The 19,188-nt window shown below is 54.1% G+C and overlaps 1 protein-coding gene across 4 annotated transcripts in view; it reads left to right on the top strand.

Annotated features, from left to right (window-relative positions):
* Window positions 1–19,188, top strand: part of LPIN1 (lipin 1) — a 45,321-nt gene that overhangs the window by 25,191 nt on the left and 942 nt on the right. For all 4 annotated transcript variants that reach the window (XM_058668271.1, XM_058668272.1, XM_058668270.1 and 1 more), the window contains 7 exons: window positions 2,174–2,253; window positions 5,921–6,047; window positions 7,132–7,280; window positions 7,757–7,843; window positions 13,340–13,492; window positions 17,126–17,240; window positions 18,019–18,122. In XM_058668271.1, coding sequence (XP_058524254.1) covers window positions 2,174–2,253; window positions 5,921–6,047; window positions 7,132–7,280; window positions 7,757–7,843; window positions 13,340–13,492; window positions 17,126–17,240; window positions 18,019–18,122 — 815 coding nt within the window. The remainder of the gene's footprint in view (window positions 1–2,173; window positions 2,254–5,920; window positions 6,048–7,131; window positions 7,281–7,756; window positions 7,844–13,339; window positions 13,493–17,125; window positions 17,241–18,018; window positions 18,123–19,188) is intronic.

Raw genomic sequence — 19,188 nt, 5'->3', positions numbered from 1 at the left:
CCCACCCCAGGCCTCTTCCTTTCGCCCTGATTTCACCCCCCTGCACATGAGTCCATCTTTATTTCTGAGCCACAGTTTCTGTGGAACCCATGGCCACATCGCCGGCAACTGAGGGTGGGTGCCCTGGGCGTCTCATGTCATTTCCCAGCCCGTGGCTTCCTTAACAGCTGCCTCCCTGACGCCACAGAAGGCAGGGTTGGCGTCCTGTTGGTGGAGCAGCTGCCCCTGTCCGCAGTCTGCCCTGGGCTCGCTCGCTGCGCTCCCAGCAGGCCTTGTCCACCCGGTAGCTTCTGGAGGTTGTTTGCCTCCACTCTCCCTGGTTCCCTTCTCATCGTTCAGATTGCAGCCAGACCAGACGAGACCTCCCAGTGGTCCCCCAGGGTCTCACTGTGCACCCAGCGTCCTTCCTGGGCTCCGTGGGGCTTGCCTGGGCCAGCCCCCGCCTCCCTGCCCAGCCTCAGGGTCGCCGTTTCCCTGCTGCCCTCTGTGATTCTGCCTAACAGCCCATTCCACCCTAGAACCCTTCACTTAACGCACCAGCGGCTCACGTGGCCTTTTCCGACAGCTTAGGCTGGTCCCCTGTTCTTGCCTGTGCTAGCTCTGCCTGGGAACTGTCCCTTCATAACTTTTATCTGTCTTTATACACTCATTTGTCTCATCATTCGATTGACATCTTTTCCCTTACAGACCCTAAATTCTGTGAAAGCGGAGGCCATGTAGGGCTCTGACCTCTGGTTGTCCCCTGGTGGCCTCGCTGGAGCTGGGACAGGGTGTGCCTGGGAGGACAGTGTTTGCTTTTGGAATGTGGTCTGAAGAAGCCCCAGGACCGCAGTCAAGTTGCTGATGGAAGTCATCACGTGACCTCCGTGTGCTGTTAGTTCAGAGGCAGGCTATGGGAAGGCAGGTGCTCTCCAGTTAGGAGTGTGTTTTGACACTTCCTGATAGCTTGAGTTTTATGGATTGCCATGGTACCTCCAAGGCATAGGAGCCAGAGCAGCATTTATGCTCTCCTATAGTGGACTTAAAGGGCTTTCGGTTCTCTTTCTGGAGAGCAGAATATTCCAGAACTTATGATAGAAATAAATTGCAAAGACTTCATGGACTTGTTATCATTGAGCAGGTACCAGTATGCCGAAAGGGACACTTACAAAATTAAATATTTATTTTTAATCTTGAAAAGATTTTATTTCAGGTAAATGTGTGTGAGCTACTGTGATAAAGGATTGTTAGTTGTTGAAATGCCTTAGTTACAAAGTCTCAGTACATAAATAAACACTGGATATGATAACATTGGTCATTTGTGTGCCTATAAAAAATGAAAACTATTGGAAGCGAGTCTTCAGTGAGTGTGTGTTAAGATGGTCGGTCACCAGGTTGCACGTTGTTGACATTACTCACTGCCCCCTTTGAAGCAGTCCAGTGGTACTCGGAAAACTCTCTCCCGAGCCTGTGATCTCCAGGAGCTTTCCCTGGAAACCATTGGTTCCTGCCTTTCCCGTCTGGTGTCTTGTGACGGGGAGGGAAGTGTGGGAACTGGTGCCTGTTTCTGTTGTCACCTGCTCGCTCTGAGCCGGGGGCTTCGTGTTCAGACACAACGTCTCCTTTAGTACTGGGAGCAGCATTGGGGTGCTGTCCCAGAGGAGGGACCGAGGCCGAGCGGTGACGTGGCTTGGCCAAGTTTCTTTGGCTCGGGAAGAGGGCCGGCTCGGTTGCCCATAGGTCCAGGGAGTGTTTTCCTACTTAGAGTGTGTAGACTTGAAGATGAGACGGCTGCTTCTCCACAAAGAAATGTGGTGTGAAAATATTTTCAAGCATTTCTATTAGCAATTAGAAGACAACGTTTTGGCTGGGTTGGGAATCCTGCAGCCCCCTGATAAACATTCGTGTAAGCTGCAGAGATGAGGAGTTTGGTTTGGTGCCACAAACACTGAGGGAAAACAGACTCATACTTCAAACAGAATTCTAGCATCTTCATGTATGGTTCCCGGCAAAGTGGCAGCAGCAACGTGCCCGGAGCCTCCTGGGCTGTTCCCCGAGGAGGCCGCCCCTGGGGCCGGGTCCACCTTCCTGGTGCTGTCCTGGGCAGGGGGCCTCGCCAACTCAGGTCTCAGTGCCCACTGCAGATGCTTTCTCTTGCCTGTTAGCATCACTCTTCCTTTTCCTTCCTCTGCAGGAGAGTAAGCCGGAGCAGTGCTTGGTGGGGAAGGGCCACAGTACCGGAGAGCAGCCGTCACCGCTCGGCATGGCCCCCAGGTACAGCGCGGGGAGCAGGGCGCGGGTCCCAGGGAGGCATGCGGGGGTGACTAGCCCTCCCAGGCCAGGGCCCAGGTCAGCCTGGGTCGCAGCCCTGGCTCTGCCGTTTACTCAGTGACTTGGAGCAGTCTGCCTGTGTTGTTTGGTTTAAACAGTGGAGATTGGGCGTGGTGGTGGGGTGCTTGGTCTAGAGAGCTTGCTAATGTATGCCCTCTGGAGCATTGTTAAGGCACGCTTGGGTTGCCTGCCGCCCATTTCAGAGCACCTGGCCTTGAATCCAGCTCCGTGTCTGACTCTGCCTTCCTGCTAATGCTCAGCCTGGGCCAGCAGGTGATGGCTGAGGTGTTTGGATCTTGTAGCCCGTATGGAAGACCCAGTCTGAGTTCTGGTTTCCGTGGTTGTTGTGGGATATTTGGGGTGTGCAAGAGTGGATGAAAGATCTCTCTCTCGATCTATTTCTGTGTCTCTGCTTTTCAAAGAACACAAAAGTAAGTAAGTTAAAAAGGAGAAAAAAGAGATCGATTAAGACAACCATGCCCTACATCTCAGAACCCTGCATGTGGCTCTCGCCTCTGCTCCTGACTCCAGCTGCACTGGCAGACAGCCAGCAACAGCTCTAGTCACCGGGCTGTTGCCACCCACATGGGAGACCTGGGTCCAGCCTTGGCCCCCGGCCCAGCCCTGGCAGCTGTGGGCATCTGGGGAGTGAGCCAGCTGCTGGGAGCTCTGTCTGTCTCTTTGGGTCTATTTGACGTTCAGATACGTGAAGAGGAAGGAGTCTCTGGCTCGCATAGGTAGCTGACCTGCAAGGGAGATGTGATTGCTCGATGGCGCATGGGCAGTGTTCCTCCTGATCTTGGCCCGTGACCTTGTGGTGGCCCTTCATGGACAGAAGAGGGCCATGACCACAGGTGATGGCACCAACTGTGCTGTGGAAATAAGTTCCCTCCCCTCACTCTAGAAAGTTAACACTTGCTAAGCTGGGGCTGCGCTGCACTGGAGATGGCCTGTTTTCTGGCCTTCCTCTCTGAACCTTCTGTGTGCAAACAGGAGAGGGAGTGTTAGGGCAGGGTGGGGAGCAGTGGCGTCATCCCGTGGCCTTCTGTGGGATCTTTGGCTGGCTAGTCCCTGGCTAGTCCCCGCCCGCTGTCTGCACTTGTGAAGTGAAGCTGAGAGCGGGCTGGGGCCATAGACTCCCCTCTCCCCATCCTTACCCTTTCATGAGGGGCTTTGAAGGAGGTGACCTGCTGTGCACAGTCTGACCACATAGGTGCCAGTGCTGCAGGAGCCTTGGTGTGAGGAGGATGGCCGCGTGGCTCCCTGCAATTGCGTGTTCAGCCCTGACTGGTAGGTACTGTTTGAAATATACTCTGAGGGCCAAAGGTGGGGTATCTGCCTGTTCCGTCCTGGGACAGGCCGGTCGTGGACCTAGGGCCGGATGGACCTGAGTCTGCAGGTGCGTGTGTGAAGGTAGCATGGTAGCTGCTGCTGAGGTCAGGCACACAAGGCCTGGTGCTGACAAGGGCATGGTCACTGTGCTTTCTGCACTCTCCCAGGCAGTGGTAGGGGTGAAGCAGGGCAGCATGGGGCCCGCAGGACACTAGGCTGTTCCCAAACCCAGTGTCTGCATGCGTGGGGTGTGTGTGTGTGTGTGTGTGTGGTTTGCCCGTGGGTGGCTGGCGAGGCAGTCTTCTCAACAGTTGATGGAGGAAGCTTTTCCCTGTCAAGTAGATGTGGTTGGGTTCTCCTTAATAGTTAAGCAGTTGAGTGAGAAATAGATGAAAGCTGTGGAATGTTCTCGACAGGCCCGACTGTCAGGATGGCCTCGGAAGTGCCAACATTGAGCAAACAGCTTGTCACCGAGCAGGGAGTTAAGGTGGCAGTTGGAAGCATGTGCAGCGACAGGTGCTGACTTGCTGTTGCTCATGGCTGCTGGTCAAGCACCCGCCCAGGTGTTTTGGTGTTTTCCACAGATGGCGCAAGGCATGCAGTGTCCCATGAGGCCTTGCAGCGATGGGGCAGGGCTGAACTTGGGACGGGAGACGCTTGGGTGGCGGTGGTGGAGTCCAGCAGGCAGCAGCCTCGGGTGACTGTTCGCTGGCCCCAGTTTACCTTCGGGTATGTCCCTGAGGCATGGCACACTGTGGGCATCCCGGCAGGTGCAGATCCCAGCTATTGCGCTGTGCTGTCAAAGGGATGCGGTCCACTTCCTTCTGGGCTGTTCCTTGCCTGCTGCTGCCCCAGTGTTTGGTGGAGAGTGCAGTTTGTGCCTCTGCATTTTAAGAGCAGGAAACGAAGGCTAACAGAGACAGGAGTGATGTACCCCACCCAGGTCAAGCAGCCTGAGCTGTTTTGATCCTGAAACTCTTGATTTTACCCATGCTACCTGCTGGGCCACCTGCACTCTTTGTGGGCTCAGCCCACAGTAATACGGGGCCCTTCTGTTCATGTGGAACTCAGCCCTGTTGTGGCCTGCCCACAGTCCTAGCCTTTGTTGTCTGTCTGTCCACTATGACATAGTCACCTGCTCCCAGGGCGGCACTGCAGGAATTGCCCCCTGCCCCCGTGTTTTCAACCTGGGGCACTGTGTTGTGGCCTGTCAGAGCAAGGGCTTGGTGGGTGGTGGTGTGTTTAATGGCTGGTACAGGGCAAGTGTGTCCTGGCGAATGAGTTTCATTCCTTGGGTGCTGGGAGGAGCCAGGGCTTCATGTGAGATGATGGAGGCCACTCGGGAGTGGGTTTGGTTGGTCATCAGTTTCTATGAACCACTGGGGTGGGTTGTGTTATTGGAGGTGGGGAGGGGCTGGAAAGCAGGAGGCCAATGTCGAGAGGACCCTGGTATTGAGTGGGAGGGGCTTGTGAGCTGTGCAGCTCCTCCTTTGGGAATCCTGCGCTTGTACGTCTGGGCTGTGCTCAGCCATAGCTTGGCAGGAAGGCGGTGCTACGAAGGGTGGGGCCTTGCCTGCTTGGCAGCTGCAGCCTTCAACTTCGGTCTCAAGCATGTGTAAGGCATTCCCTGGGACAGTGGCCTTGGGAGACAGTGCCATTGCTGCTCAGGGGTGAGTTTCCATAGGGAGCAACTAGCTCTACATTTGCCTTCTGTGCACTGCTTGTAGAAGACAGGCAGATGTTGCACTGTGCCTTGGGCCCCCCAGCAGGACTGGGGCATCGCCTGTGGGTCGTGCAGGTGGACAGGCCATGGTGCTTGGCAGAGGACACTCACAGGCAGGGAGCTGAGGAGTTTGGCCTTGTAGAAGCGTAGACTCCTGATGCTGGGTTGTGGCCCCTAATTGGGAGAGAAGAGGGGAAGAGAAAGAGTGTCAGCAGCATCTCAGGCCTAGGGCTAGTCACTCGTTTCCATGAAGAGCAGCGTGGTGGTGGACAGGCAGTACGGAGAGGCAGCCCCCGTGTGAGTCAGGTGGTGGGTGTGTCGGGGGCTCACTGGGTGTGGTGGACAGGCAGCATGGAGAGGCAGCCCCCATGTGAGTCAGGTGGTAGGTGTGTCGGGGGCTCACTGGGTGCTGGTGGTACACTGGGCAGTGACCATCCCAGAGATAACACAGGGGCAGGCCCGACCACCTTGGTCATTGATTTTTGGGGCTGATTCCTTTTTAGTGGCTACCTAGATATGTCTCCTCATGGGCGATGACATCACTGTGTGTTTTAGAATAAAGCACGAGTCATCCTCCAGCGATGAAGAGCATGCAGCCGCCAAGCTGTCCAACATGAGCCACCTCCCGCTGTTGTCCAATGTCAGTTACAAGAAGACGCTGAGGCTTACGTCAGAGCAGCTGGTGAGTGGGCCTCACCGTGGCCGTGGCTGGCTCCTCGCCATCCTGTTGTCCCCCTGTGGTCACAGCGTGCTGTCTCTGAGGCTGGCTTGAGGGTCCTCATGTGTCTCCCGCTTCTACATCCTGCCACCTTTCCCATCAGAGTGCACCTGTTACCTTTTGACGACCTCTGACCCCATGACTTCAGCACCTGCTCAGGCTGGCCTCCCGGGGCAGCCTTTCTCTCACTCCATTTTCAGTTGTGGGGGGATGACCCTGGTTGAGGGGGTTTGTCCCGAGATGTGAGAGGGATGACCACAGTGACTCTCTGAGGTGGTTTTGCATCAAGAGAGATGTTTGTTAAGGCTGTTACACCCCTCACTCAGTTGGTGGGGAGCCAGCGGTTGGGATGGACAGGGGAATTGTTGGGCCATAGCGTCGTTGTCTGAGCGGTGCGGGAGAGTGCTCAGAAAAGTTCATGGAAGATGGAACTAAAAGATAACATTTATATTGGCACAAAATTATTTGAAATCCAGACGTCATTTTTGTTTTTCATGATCTATATTTTTCGTGAATTTTGTGAAGGCCCCTCAGGTGTGGGAAGGCTGTTTTACAGAGTTCCCTTCTGTCCCTGGTGCCTGTTTCAAGCCGTCGTTAGCACATGAGCAAATATTCCTGCTTTTGTGTGAATGAAGTCTTAGGCGTGCGTGCTAAGAGGCAGTGAGAGCTGGCACGGCTGTGATGGTGTTTCATGGGGGAAGACAGCTCTCAGACATGCAGGCCGCTTGTGCCCGCAGCGATGGGGAAGGCCGGTGAAATGGGCTCTGGCCCTGCCTAGGCAGCGTCGGGCAGCACTGGAGCTTCTGGGGATCTGATGTTTCAGTTGAGGAGTTTGTGTGACCTGTGAACAATGTTACAGACACTCCAGAGGCGGCGGATCCTGGCGGTGGCACCTGGTGTGACTTCCTAGGTCTGGCCTGTGCGTTCCTAGAGACAAGTGTGTGACTGGGCTGAAACGTTGTTTAGGATAGCTTTTGTACTTTCGGCTTCGGTCACCCGCCAGTCCAGGCCCTGCTCTTGGGGGTCTTAATAACTGTTCATGTTTCAGAAAAGCCTCAAGCTGAAGAACGGCCCCAATGACGTGGTTTTCAGTGTCACCACGCAGTACCAAGGCACCTGCCGCTGTGAGGGCACCATCTACCTGTGGGACTGGGACGACAAAGTCATCATCTCAGACATTGACGGGACCATCACAAGGTGGGTCCTGCCCACCCAGTGCCCTGGTAGCCTTCTTTTCCTCCAGGTGGGGCCCTCGGGCCTGGAGCTGGCCCTTTCCACACTCCTGCAGGGTAGCAGCAGTGGGGACCTTCAGGGTTCCGTGTCTGGTGTCGTCAGAGTCACTCCTGTGGTTTGAGTTCTTTCATGTCAGTGGTTGGTTTCAGGGCCCGGTGAATTTTTGTATGGGGCGTGGTCTTCTGCCATGGGTGCAGAAGACCCCATCACCCCAAGACCTTGCCCCATGACAAGGACCTGGGGCACTGGGACCAGGTGGGAGGTGCCCTTCTCTCTTCTGGGGGCATTGCCTGTCTCTGCACATCCTTGTTTGATGACCTGGGGAGGCTGTCCTCAGAGTCTCATTCACCATTGCTCATGACACCACGAATCTGAGCGGACTTTCCCTCCTGATGTGGTGATGTTTTTGTTTGGTTTCTTTTGTTTTTGTCTTTATTTAGATCGGATACTCTGGGCCACATTCTGCCCACACTTGGGAAGGATTGGACCCATCAGGGCATTGCGAAGCTATATCATAAAGTAAGCCAGTAAGTATAGAGTTCCGACTCCCAGCTCCTGGCTCCTGGCTCCTGGCTGCCATCTCCACACCCGCTTGGTGCACGCCATACTCTTTCCTGTCAGGCACTTGAGGGCTTGCTAAGGTGGCTGTGGCTATACTGAGGGGCTGCAGTGGGAGTGGGTGGGCTACCGTGGCAAATCCTGGGTGCATGGTACATCCAGACACCTGGAAATATGAATTCAGTACCAAGAAGCGAAGGAAATGCTGAGGGGGAAGGGGGTGGCCTTCTTAGGAGGGATTCAGGGTAGCCAGGCACATCAGGTGACCAGGCGAAGAAATGGAAGTTTGTGTGTGCTGAGCCAGAAAGCACATTGTGAATGTTGCTGATTGTGAAGAGTGGTGGTATCAGGCCTGCGAGCCAGCCGATGTGGTGTGCACCTGCGTCCTGGCTTCATGGCATGCACTAGTGGGACAGCAGGCACCGTGAGGCCCACAGCGGGGAGTTCGGCTTGCTGCGGTGGGTCAGGCCCCTCCTGTGCACCCACACTGAGATCTCCGAGCAGCCCCGAGAAGCAGTGCATGGCGCTATGAGTGATGTGGAGATGAGTGGAGTGAACATGAGAGTGACAGGATTTCAAAGTTGTGAAGGCAGAGTGTGTTCAGGGCACAGCTCCTGCTTGGCTTTGCCTCCGGGGCTTCTCCATTCTTCACACTGGCTCGTGGGGTGCAAGCCCCCTTCTGGGATCAGTGGACCCTCCACCCTGTGCATTGAGAGCTGGGTGGTGCTGGTGTCACCCTGTGCTTTAGGGGCAACGATGTGGGGAGGGAGTTACACCCAGGGTGAATGTCAGGAAAGGACGCCTAGGCCCTGATGCCCAACCTGGCGTGTTCCCTGCTGGCCCACTCTACGGGTGGTGGGAGTGTGGAGTGGGTGAGTGGCCGAAGCTGTTTGGGAAACTGTACTGCAGGTGAATGAAGTAGATGAGCTGTGTTGGCTGCCTGTAGGGTGGCTGACCTGGGGCAGGAGCTCGGGGTTCTTATGAACTAGACATGGTGACCAGCTGGGAGCAGGGGCGTGCAGAATGGACCCGACATGCCCGTGGGACTATGGGCCTTGGTTTCTTCATTGGTGTCCGGCTCATGGCTTTGACTCTTCTAGGGCTCACCTTTAACAGTGTCAGGGAAGTTGTACCTGCTTCACAGGGAGGGAGAATAGAAGAGGCCGAGGTCACTGAAAGTGTGAAAGTCTCTGCCCTGCTGCCAAGCTAGTCCACTCTGTCCAGGCGGAAGCCCCTGCACGGTCTGGCTCTGTCTTGCTGTGCTTCAAAAACTCAGCTCTCACATCACACAGTTGTACATCCCATCTTCCTGCCTTGGTCTGGGTCAGATTTACCGTATTTACAGCTGCTGTTCACAGTTGTCATTTGTGGCTGTGCTGCACTTCATTAGTCCTGCTGCGGCCAGCTCCAGGGCGGTTACTTCCCCACCGTGTGCTGTCTCCCGCCATGATGGAACCCGTGTGGACACGCAGTACCTATGGCGTGTACTGCTGCGTGTGGAAGTAGGGTGGCCACACATGCATACCCAGGGAGGTGCCGCTGAGAAGTTGATACCCACCAGTAGGACTGCCGGCCATAGAACGGGCCAGGTGGGAAGATGGAATCAATATTGCTGACTCACCCGGGAAAGCTTCTCCCAGCGTTACTGCTGCAGGCAGCTAGTGTGCCGGCCTGCCCCCGGGAGCTCCTGCAGCCGCCCTTTCTTTTAGCAAGATGAATGGACTCGGGGGCTGCCGCAACTTGCCTGACCCTGGAAAGTGCATTTATTTTTAGTTGAAAACAGTTAAACCCTTCTGGGTCAGGATGCCGAGCAGATCACAGCCCGCGGTCATCTTGGGAACATCGGTCTTTCTTCTCATCCTTACTGTCACACTGAAAAAAACCTGGTTGCTTGTGTGTGTGTAGAATTTTCCCAGAAGGGAGATCCTCGTGGGAAATAAAGAAGTGTAATTTCCCAGGTAACCCTGATCATCCCTACCCGATTGGCTGGTAGACAACAAGTAACAGCCATCGGCCAGGATGTCTACACGCTGCCTCATCCTTTGGTAGGTAGTTCTTGGGTGATGTGGTGTAACTGGACATGGAGACTGAGACTTGGTGTTTGTCATCCTTGGCACCCGTGCGGTGTTCTGCAGAGGTGATTCGTTAGCAGCCTCCCTCAGATACAGCTTGGCCATGGCCTTCAGGGCCTCCATACGTATCACTTGACAGGAAGAGAAATGCATGCTCCTCAGGCAGGTGGCAGTTCCAGGAGCTCCTCAGGCGGTGGCAGTTCCAGGTCGCAGCCTCGTGCTGGCTGAGGTCCTGCTGCTCCGCCTGAGCGGGCTGTGCCTGCTCTGGCTCCCTGTCTGTCTCCCTGCCTTGGCTGGTGTGATGGCCTTGGCCTCCTGGGCCGTTGGCCCTGGTCTTCGCTGTTGGTGTTTGTGCAACCTTGGAGGCTTGGCCCAAATGCTGCAGTCCCCAGCAAGCTGCTCTGGGTCAGAACCCATGCCTTGAGCCAACTCTTGTCATCTTCTCTGCGTCACTTTGGTTGTCCACCTCTATGTGACATTGACTTTTATGGTCATTTGACCAGGCATCAGTGCCTCTATGACACAGTGAGCAGGACTACTTAGTGTCTTTACACAGACTTGGCTTGAGCCGAGTGACACCCCGGGCTTGATGTGCAATAGGGGAGGAGCCATCAGCAGATCGCCTGGGCTCTGTCCATTCTCCTGCCCACAGCAGGTGTCTTGCACCTTCCCCTGAAGTCTTGTGGGTTGTTTGAAGTCAGTGCTCTCTATCAGTGGAAGCTGGGGTGATGTGGTACATGGAATCTGATCAGGAGCTGGGCCTGCATTCTGGAAGCAATGCCTTTGGGCCAAGTCTGCTCCCCACCCTAAGCTGTGGATTCCTCTCCTCTGCAGTGAGAAAAGACGAGATGATCTCTTAGGTCACCAGTAGCTTCGCTATCTGCCAACCGTGTGGCTGAATCGTGCAAGTGTATGTACTGCTGCCGTATCTCAGGGCTCAGAGGACCTAGCCAGGATCCGGGGTACGCCCCTGCCACGCACAGGGGATGCTACAGGCACTATGTGGGCATGGAGGTCGGCAAGCATCCAGTAATGTTGAGTGGCTTGTTCATTCAAGGAGCTGTGATCGCGTGGGAACAGATCTGCAGAGCTAGCTCCCTGCATGTAACTGGCGGCGGCAGGCCAGGACGGTGACAAGTTGCTCATTTTAAAAGGGTTTGGACGAAATGGTGACACTGGAGCAGATCCTATGGAAGCGGGGGGGGGGGGAGCAGGAAGCAGAGGAAGCAGAGGAGAGGCTGGGAGTTGAAGTGGTGCAGGGGAAAGGTCATGGAAGGGGGAGGGTCCTTGCAGAGGGTGGGGAGGAGGAAAGTGAAAGCAGGACAGGAATGAGCTGGACGGCAGAGGGCCCGGAGGCCAGGCTGAGAGGGCCTGCTCTTAGGACCAGGATGGCAGAGGGCCCGGAGGCCAGGCTGAGAGGGCCTCCCTTGAGCGTGGGAGGTGCTGTTTTCCTTCTGGGACCACAGAAGGGTCTTGGGGTCCCTTTTCCTTCCAGCAGAAGCCCTCCCCAGGTTGGACATGGCAGTGACTGGAGCTGTTTAGGTCGTCATGACTGGGGTGTGCTCTAGGCACCCTGCCTGCCATGCTGTGCTGTGGCCTTGCTGAACCTGAAGGTGCTGGTCTCCCATGTTGGTATTAAGAAACTCCAGCCCAGAAATTGACCTTGGAAAGTACTCGCAAGGGTCACCTTTCCACCTCGCTGGGACTGTGTGTCCAGAGCCGGGGAGGGATTTGGGACCAGAGGTGAAGCTGAGCTGAGCATGGACACGCACTGCTCCTCCCTGTGTGCTCTGGGCCAGTTGCCAAGGGTAGTGGAGGACTGAGGGCAGACCCACACATGTTGGCAGCACCTTTCCCTAGGCCTGTCCTGTCCCACGTCCCATGCCTGCTCTGTCTCCTGTCCAGAGTCTGGGTGGTCAGTTTTCCCCACAGGGCTCTCTGCTCCTGTGGGACACCCCGCACACCCTGCCAGGGCTGGGTATAAGAGTGTCTCGTGAGAGTGGCTGAGGAAGCCCCAGGGGGTGTGGCCCTTGGGGTGTGTCCTGCCACTGGCTGTCCTTCTGACAGGATGTTTCTGCAAGGGGCACCCCCGAGTATGGGGTGTGGCCAATGTGGGTGTTGCAGGAAGCGTCTGTTGATCGGGTGAGGTTCTGTGAGGGTCATTTCTGATGCCACCAACAAGTGTTTTCTGCCTACAAGGGCATCTTGGGACTGATTCTTAAGGCCTGGTGGCCTTTGAAGCAAAAAGCTTGCATGGCGGCAGCAGCTCTGTGCCAAGCTCTGGTGATGAACATGTATTTGAAAATCAAATTTTGAACAGAATTAGCATTCAGGCCCATGCAGGTGGCAGCTTTTAGGACTTTAATGTAAAGAGCCATATTCAGAAATACTGATTTTTGTTTCAAAGATTGCATTAATTAGACAGCTAAAATACAGAGATGTTTAATTCAAAAGGTTACTTGATTTGCAGAAGCAAATCATGATTTTAAACAAGTTGGTATTTCTAGATGCTTTCCTGTCCAGAGTGATGAAGACTAACCCTCTGGCCACCAGATCTTCCGGGTGGGGCACTCAATGGGCTGTAGAGTGGACAGACCCGCTCAGTGGGATGGGAAGCAGGTGGCTGGCATTCATTCACCTGACAGGTGTCCCTGAGCTCGGATTGTGGCCAGGCACGGGACAGGGTCCGTGCTGTCATGGACTTCGTGGATGATGCTGTGAGGGAGACTGAAGCGGAGTCCAAAGCCAGTGCCTGGCTGAGGAAGGAGCCTGTGTGTTTCTGAAGAGAGGTTTGAGTGCAGACCTAGAAAAGGGGAATGTCCAAGCCTGGAGAAGGACACCGACAAGGGTGCCCGGTGTGGAAGTGAGCAGGGCCAGTAGGAGGAGTGGAGAGTGCCCTGTGAGGTGAGCCAGCAGAGAGCAGTAACAGCTGCGGCAGACGCGCTGCCCGGCATGGGGAGGCCCAGGGTTCCTGCCTAGGCAAGAACTGAGACTCTGGGAGCAGAGCCAGCCCTGGAAGGGTTTGACTGTGCACTTGTGCTTTTTGGTGCTTTTGGGTGGCTGTGAGGCACCCTCGTGGAAGTAGGGAAGGGTGTTGAGGGCTGTTGGGAGTGCTGGGATGCAGGTCCATGGTGCTGGGACCAGGTGTCACGGAAGCCCAGGAGCCTGGGGCCTGTGCCTCCTACCTGGGCTTGCCGTGCTGCCGTTTGCTAAGGTGTGTGGAGCGACATTAGTTTTCAAGACTGCATCCAGACGTTGCCTCGTTTCTCACTAGGAGAATGGTGTGGGCAGTCAGAAGGGTGACTTTTCAGACACAGCTTCGGTCTGTCGGGGGACAGAGGGAGATGAGGGCTCCGCATGGCCGCTGACCAGGGATGTCTGTCTGTCTTTCAGGAATGGATACAAGTTCCTCTACTGCTCTGCACGCGCCATCGGGATGGCAGACATGACACGGGGCTACCTGCACTGGGTCAACGAGCGTGGCACGGTGCTGCCACAGGGGCCGCTGCTGCTCAGCCCCAGCAGCCTCTTCTCTGCTCTGCACAGGTACCGTGCCCATATCTGGGGGCTGCTTGGTCCTCTTCGTCATCCCCATCACAGGTTTTGCAAGAATGGCTGCTGACCTGGTCTCCAACCCATATCCTAGTGGTCACCAGAGGAAAACAACAGTAACACCGTGGGAAGCATAGGCCTGGCCCCCAGCACACCGTTCACTGGCCCCCAGCACACCGTTCACTGGCCCCCAGCACACCGCTCACTGGCCCCCAGCACACCGTTCACTGGCCCCCAGCACACCGCTCACTGGCCCCCAGCACCACCGCTCACTGGCCCCCAGCACACCGCTCATGGCTCAGCAAGGCTGTGTGGTTTCAGGCCTGGCCCCCAGCACACCGTTCATGGCTCAGCAAGGCTGTGTGGTTACAGTCCAAGCCTGGGAGCTGCCCTGGCTTCCGCTCCTGTCCCATTTCCCTCAGCGTGCCTTTCCGAGCTGTCTGCATTTTGCAGTTGGTCTTCCCTTCTGGGTACCTGTGCACTTGCTGTCCACCTCTTTGGGGTACCTTCTCCCGTCTTCCTCAGTCTTCATGGCTCTTGGAGAGTCCACTCCTGCCTCATGTCTCAGAGAACCCGCCCACTGCTGCATCAACCTGGCCTTGCTGGACGGGTCCCCCTGTGGACCTCCTGCTGATTGAATGTCCTCATGCCATCCCTACGGACAGGGAACTCCCATGGGGCGGGGTGAAAAACCCTGGGCATCCCCAGGGCTGACTGCACTTAGTGCAAGGTTTTTCATGATCAGCTTCAGGGTCTGGATTCCTGCTAAAGGTAGATGGTGAATCTTTGTTTGTAAGACCTTGGGCAAGGCTTTGGCATGAGTTGACCTGAATTTGAGGACCCCAGATGCCACTTGCTGCTGCCAACTGTGCAAGTGGTGGGAAGGTCTTGGTGGTCCTGAAGAGCCGTGTGGATTATTGAGTTGTCTTTAGAGCTAGAGAAACCTTAACATGCCTGCCTGTTCTGTGTGAGCGAAGGGTCCCCCTCCCCTTGCCCCCGGCACTAATCCCCTAGTAGCAGTAAGAGTTCTCACATGGAGATTTGGCATGTTTTGGGGTGAAAATGAAGAGGACGCCTGCTGTATCTCAAGTTCTCGGAGTTGTCAGAAATCCCAACTGCACTGGAGGTGTGTCGCGAGGCTTGCTCACCGTCAGCCACACAACACTCTGCAGCATGAGTGAGGGACAGGCTCGGCCAGGCTCGGGCAGAGGTGCTCAGCGTCACTCTGACATCCCTACTCTAAAAAGTAAATCAAACGTGATCCATTTTATTTAGACATTTATATATCATTGTCCACAATGTGTTACTTGTTCCCAGTGAAAAATTAACTCGGAGCAATGAAATGCCACCATTTGGACATCCCCTTAGGGATCAGAGGTGTCCCTGGTGGCTGTCCTGTGGCTTGTCCAGAACCACTGGGCACTTCAGCCATGAGCACCAACCATCTTCCTTAGCAAGGCACACCTTAGCTGCCCCAGGTCCTCAACCTTGCTGTGAGTTGCAAAGAAAGGGGCTCTGGTGACACAGTGGACAGCATGGTCAGCCGCAGCAAGCCATCCACCTGGCTCAGGAGGGTGAGGCCGACCAGAGCCCATAGGCAGCGGGTCAGGGCAGCCTTGGCAGCTGTAGGCTTCCAGGGTCGGGGACAGGGCTGGGACCAGCGTGGCCTCTCTGGCTCTGGGAAGAAGAAAATCTTCCCAAAGCAGCTTGGTTGGTCCCTGAAGACTTGGAAAAATCACCTTGGGGGTGAAGGGAGGCGGGAGATCAGGAACTGAAGATAACCAGGTGGACAGGATCCACCAGGGAGCAGGGTACCATTCCCAGTGGATGCTCCAGGCGACCCTGCCACTTCCTCCCTGGTGTCCCATTCCACAGGAGGCATCATGTGTGCATGTGTGACAGAGGTGGGCAGGGAGAGGCTGAAACAGGCAGTGGAATTTGGGTGGAGTGCCCTGGTGGACTGTGGTTTGAGACTTATCATTGTATAGTCACTAGTGTTATCCTTCAGCATCCTGAGCTGTAGAATGCATAGCCCACGTTTTAGTGGTAAGGAGGATGCTGAGCCCACAGCTCAGTGAGTGCTCCATCTTCCTCCTCATCATGAACAGTATCATTGAAATGGCTAGGTACATGAGAATATCCCTAAGTTATATGCGTGGCATGAAGGATCATCACAGTGGCCACCAGGGTGCCTGTGGCCTAGTGAAAGAAAGCTGACCTTACACCCCAAGTTCCCCCTGCTCTCCTTGGTGCTGCGAGCTGCTATTTTCCTGAATTTCATTCTCTTCATTTCTTATTTTTCTCAATAGTTTTATCACCACTGTGTCTCAACTTTATAGAAAAGAAAATCCTGAGTTCTTCAGTTCTCCTGGATTTTTTTTTCCCAATGTGCTGTTCCCAAGATAAGATTGAGTACAACTGCAGTTCATTTGGTTTTACGTCTCTGCTGTGTGGTTTTCTACCCTGCCACTGTTATTTATCAGCTCCATTCTTGATGGATGCTTGAGACCTTTCTAGATTTTTTCTTCTGTGTGTTTCACATACCATCGTTGCCCCAGGCTTTATCCATAAGAGTGGAATTGCTGGGCCACGGAGTCCACGCGTATCTGGCTTTATTGGGTTATTCCAACTTGCTTCCCACAGTGGAAGAGCCAGGTTAGCATCCAAGCACAGATGAAAAGTGTTCCATTGGCGCTACTTTCTTGCCGACATGTTCTTAGGCTCCTGGGCTTGACGTGCTCCTTGGGTGTGAAGTGCCTCTTCTCACATGTGTATTGGCCCCATGGGTCCCCTTTTCTGTGAGGCACCTGTGCCAAGTCTTTGTTTTCTTTCTTATTTGGAAGAGCATGGTACATATTCTATATACATAGTGTGAATGCTGCAAATATCTTTTCCTGCTTTGCAGCTTTTGAGGGATGCCAATTCCTGCTTCCATGTGTGGAACATTTCTACTGTGGTCTGTGCTTTTTGTATGTTACATCATAGTCTTCCTTGACTCAGGGCACAGTGACAATCTCCTGTGTCTTATCTAAAGGTATTTTTGTTCACATTTAGGTCCATAATCTACCAGGAATTGGTTAATTTAGATAGAATGAAGCAGGGGTGTGAATAGGTTTTATTTTTCTTACACGGGTTTTCCTCTGTCCCAGCTTCGTTTATTGTCCCCTCCCCACAGCTCAAATGTCTAATGACACGTGGCTTTGTTTCTGGACTGTCTTGTCTGTTGGTGAAAGGGTGCTTTTTAAAGATTTATTTGAAAGGCTGGTTCAGTGGGGTGGGGGTTGGAGAGTCTTCTTTCTGCTGATTCACTTCCCAAATAGTTGTATTGACTGAGGCCAGGGCTGAGCCAATCTGAAGCCAGGAGCCTGGGGCTTCTTCCAGGTCTCCCATGTGATTCAGGGGCCAAGGGACATGGGCCCTTCTCTACTGCTTCCCCAGGTCACAAGCAGGGGATGGATGGGGAGTGGAGCAGCTGGGACACCAAACTGCACCCGTACGGGATGCTGGTGCTTGCGTATGGATGATTAGCCTGTTGGGCCACCATGCTAGCCCCTCAGGCAGTTTTGACTTAAAAATCAGTTTGATGCTAATGACTCTTTGCTGATCAATTATTGTTTGTTTCAACAGAGAAGTGATTGAAAAGAAACCAGAGAAGTTTAAAGTCCAGTGTTTGACAGACATTAAGAACCTGTTTTTCCCAAATACAGAACCGTTTTATGCTGCTTTTGGAAACCGACCTGCGGTAAGTACTGTATTTTGGAAAGTTCTGGGATTTGCTCTTTTGTGAGCCCACTCACCTGAAAGTCTAGATTGATGTGTGTAGTCAGGTTCCTATCCTGTAGGAAATAAGCTGGTAAATGGTTACTTGCTTGTATCTCTAAAGGCAAGGAGATGAAAAATTGTTTTTGATCTCTAGATTTCTTTGAAGGTTAGCTAGTGGGTTTGAAGCTTGGAATGTGGGACTGGAAGCTCCCAAATTCCCAGTTATCTGTTAAATAAATAAAGCTGGAGCATGTAATGGGATTAGAAGGTACCTCAATCCAATGCCAACTATAAAAGGGAACTCAGTGGGTCAGCTGTTTAGAATCTGGCGTCACTGCAGGTAGTGGGAGGGTGCTTGGAGATTTTGGGGTGCTGCTCACGTCTCCTGGATATCTCGGTATTCTTGAGAACAAAGTTGAGTTTCATGCTCTGGCCAGAAATTCTCCTCCTTTGACCAGTCACAACAGATTTTCTTGAAGTGGGAAAATGGGCCAGAGAACAGCCTCCAGGAACCTTGGCCTTGAAGGTGGTGAGGGAGGGTGCCTGCTTTTTAACTCAGCTCCTGAACAGCTGAAGGACTCGAGACCTAGGGAGGACAACTCTTCGAGTTGTGTCCCACAGGGGAATAGTCTTCGTTGCCCAGCTCTGGTTCGTGGGGAGTTGATAACAATACACCCAGGCAGAAATATTCTTCACTCATTGCCACAATGACCTCTTTTTTCCTAATGACCGTTTTAAATCTCCTTTTCTAAATCTAGGACGTGTATTCGTATAAGCAAGTAGGAGTGTCTCTGAACAGAATATTCACTGTCAACCCCAAAGGAGAGCTGGTGCAGGAGCACGCCAAGACCAACATCTCGTCGTGAGTATGCCCCCTGCTCCGTGCTCCTGAGCAGGCTCCCTCCTGTTCCCAGGGCGCCTTTGGGCGCTACACTGTCTCCATCTCCAGCTCTCAGCCCACGAGCACAGGCACATACTGACTCTGCCTTTTGCCTGGAAACTTAAACTTTTAGTCCTCTGGGTCTGCAGTTTAAGCTTACTGGTTGGATTCCGCCACCAGAATGGAATGGAATGAATTTGAGAACCAGTAGTTTAGATTTGCCAAGGAAACTTTGAAAGGCTAGAATGCCCGTTAGAAATGGGACCATATTTTAAAGATGAGAAACCCTGAGTCTCTTCACATATTGTTTTTAAATGCTGGTTTGGTCTCCTGACTTCCTAGAGGATGGGAGCTTTGGTCTCGGTGGAATCAGCCCAGGCCGACGGCTGTCACCCAGCCTCATCCACGGCAGACTACTTCTTTGGGTCTGTCTGAGGACGAGCCTGTGGCCTGAGTGACCCCCCAGGAGCCTGATGGAGTGCTTTGCAGCCAGGCTGAAGCCAGGAGCCAGGAACTCCATCCGGGTCTCGCACGTGGATGGCTGGAGCCCAAGCACTTGGGCCATCTTTCACTGTTTTCCTGGGTGTGTTAGTAAGAAGCTGGATTGGAAGTGGAGCAATTGGGACTCCAGCTGGTACTCACATGGTACCCTGGTGTGTTACGTGACAATTTAAGTTGCTGTACCACCAGGCCAGCACCTGGGCACAGGCCTTCTAAGATGAGTTGATGCCTCATCTTTGGAGCCAGGAACCATTGTCTGAAACGTCTTGTGCTGGATGGGCCCGCTCTGGGTCAAAGCATCTTGTGCGTGAGCTGTGCCCAGCCCCCAGGCGGAGTTCAGCCCCGCCCTTGAGAGCCCAAGAGCAGAGGGGGTCCGGATCCAGTGCCTACCGTGGTGTGGCAGGGAACCATTCCCCTGGGGACCAGTGCCTCCCACAGCCACAAAACCACAAACAAATAGGCCTGATAGCCAGGAGGCCTTTAAAAAATTTGTTTGTTTTAATCCCCAGGAAAGACATAATTTTTGGTTTTCCCCCATTCTGTGCAG

Source organism: Ochotona princeps, chromosome 8 (assembly GCF_030435755.1).
Source record: "Ochotona princeps isolate mOchPri1 chromosome 8, mOchPri1.hap1, whole genome shotgun sequence".
Taxonomy (NCBI): domain Eukaryota; kingdom Metazoa; phylum Chordata; class Mammalia; order Lagomorpha; family Ochotonidae; genus Ochotona; species Ochotona princeps.
Note: the sequence above shows the minus strand (reverse complement) of the source record. Positions and strands in the feature narration are given on the sequence as shown.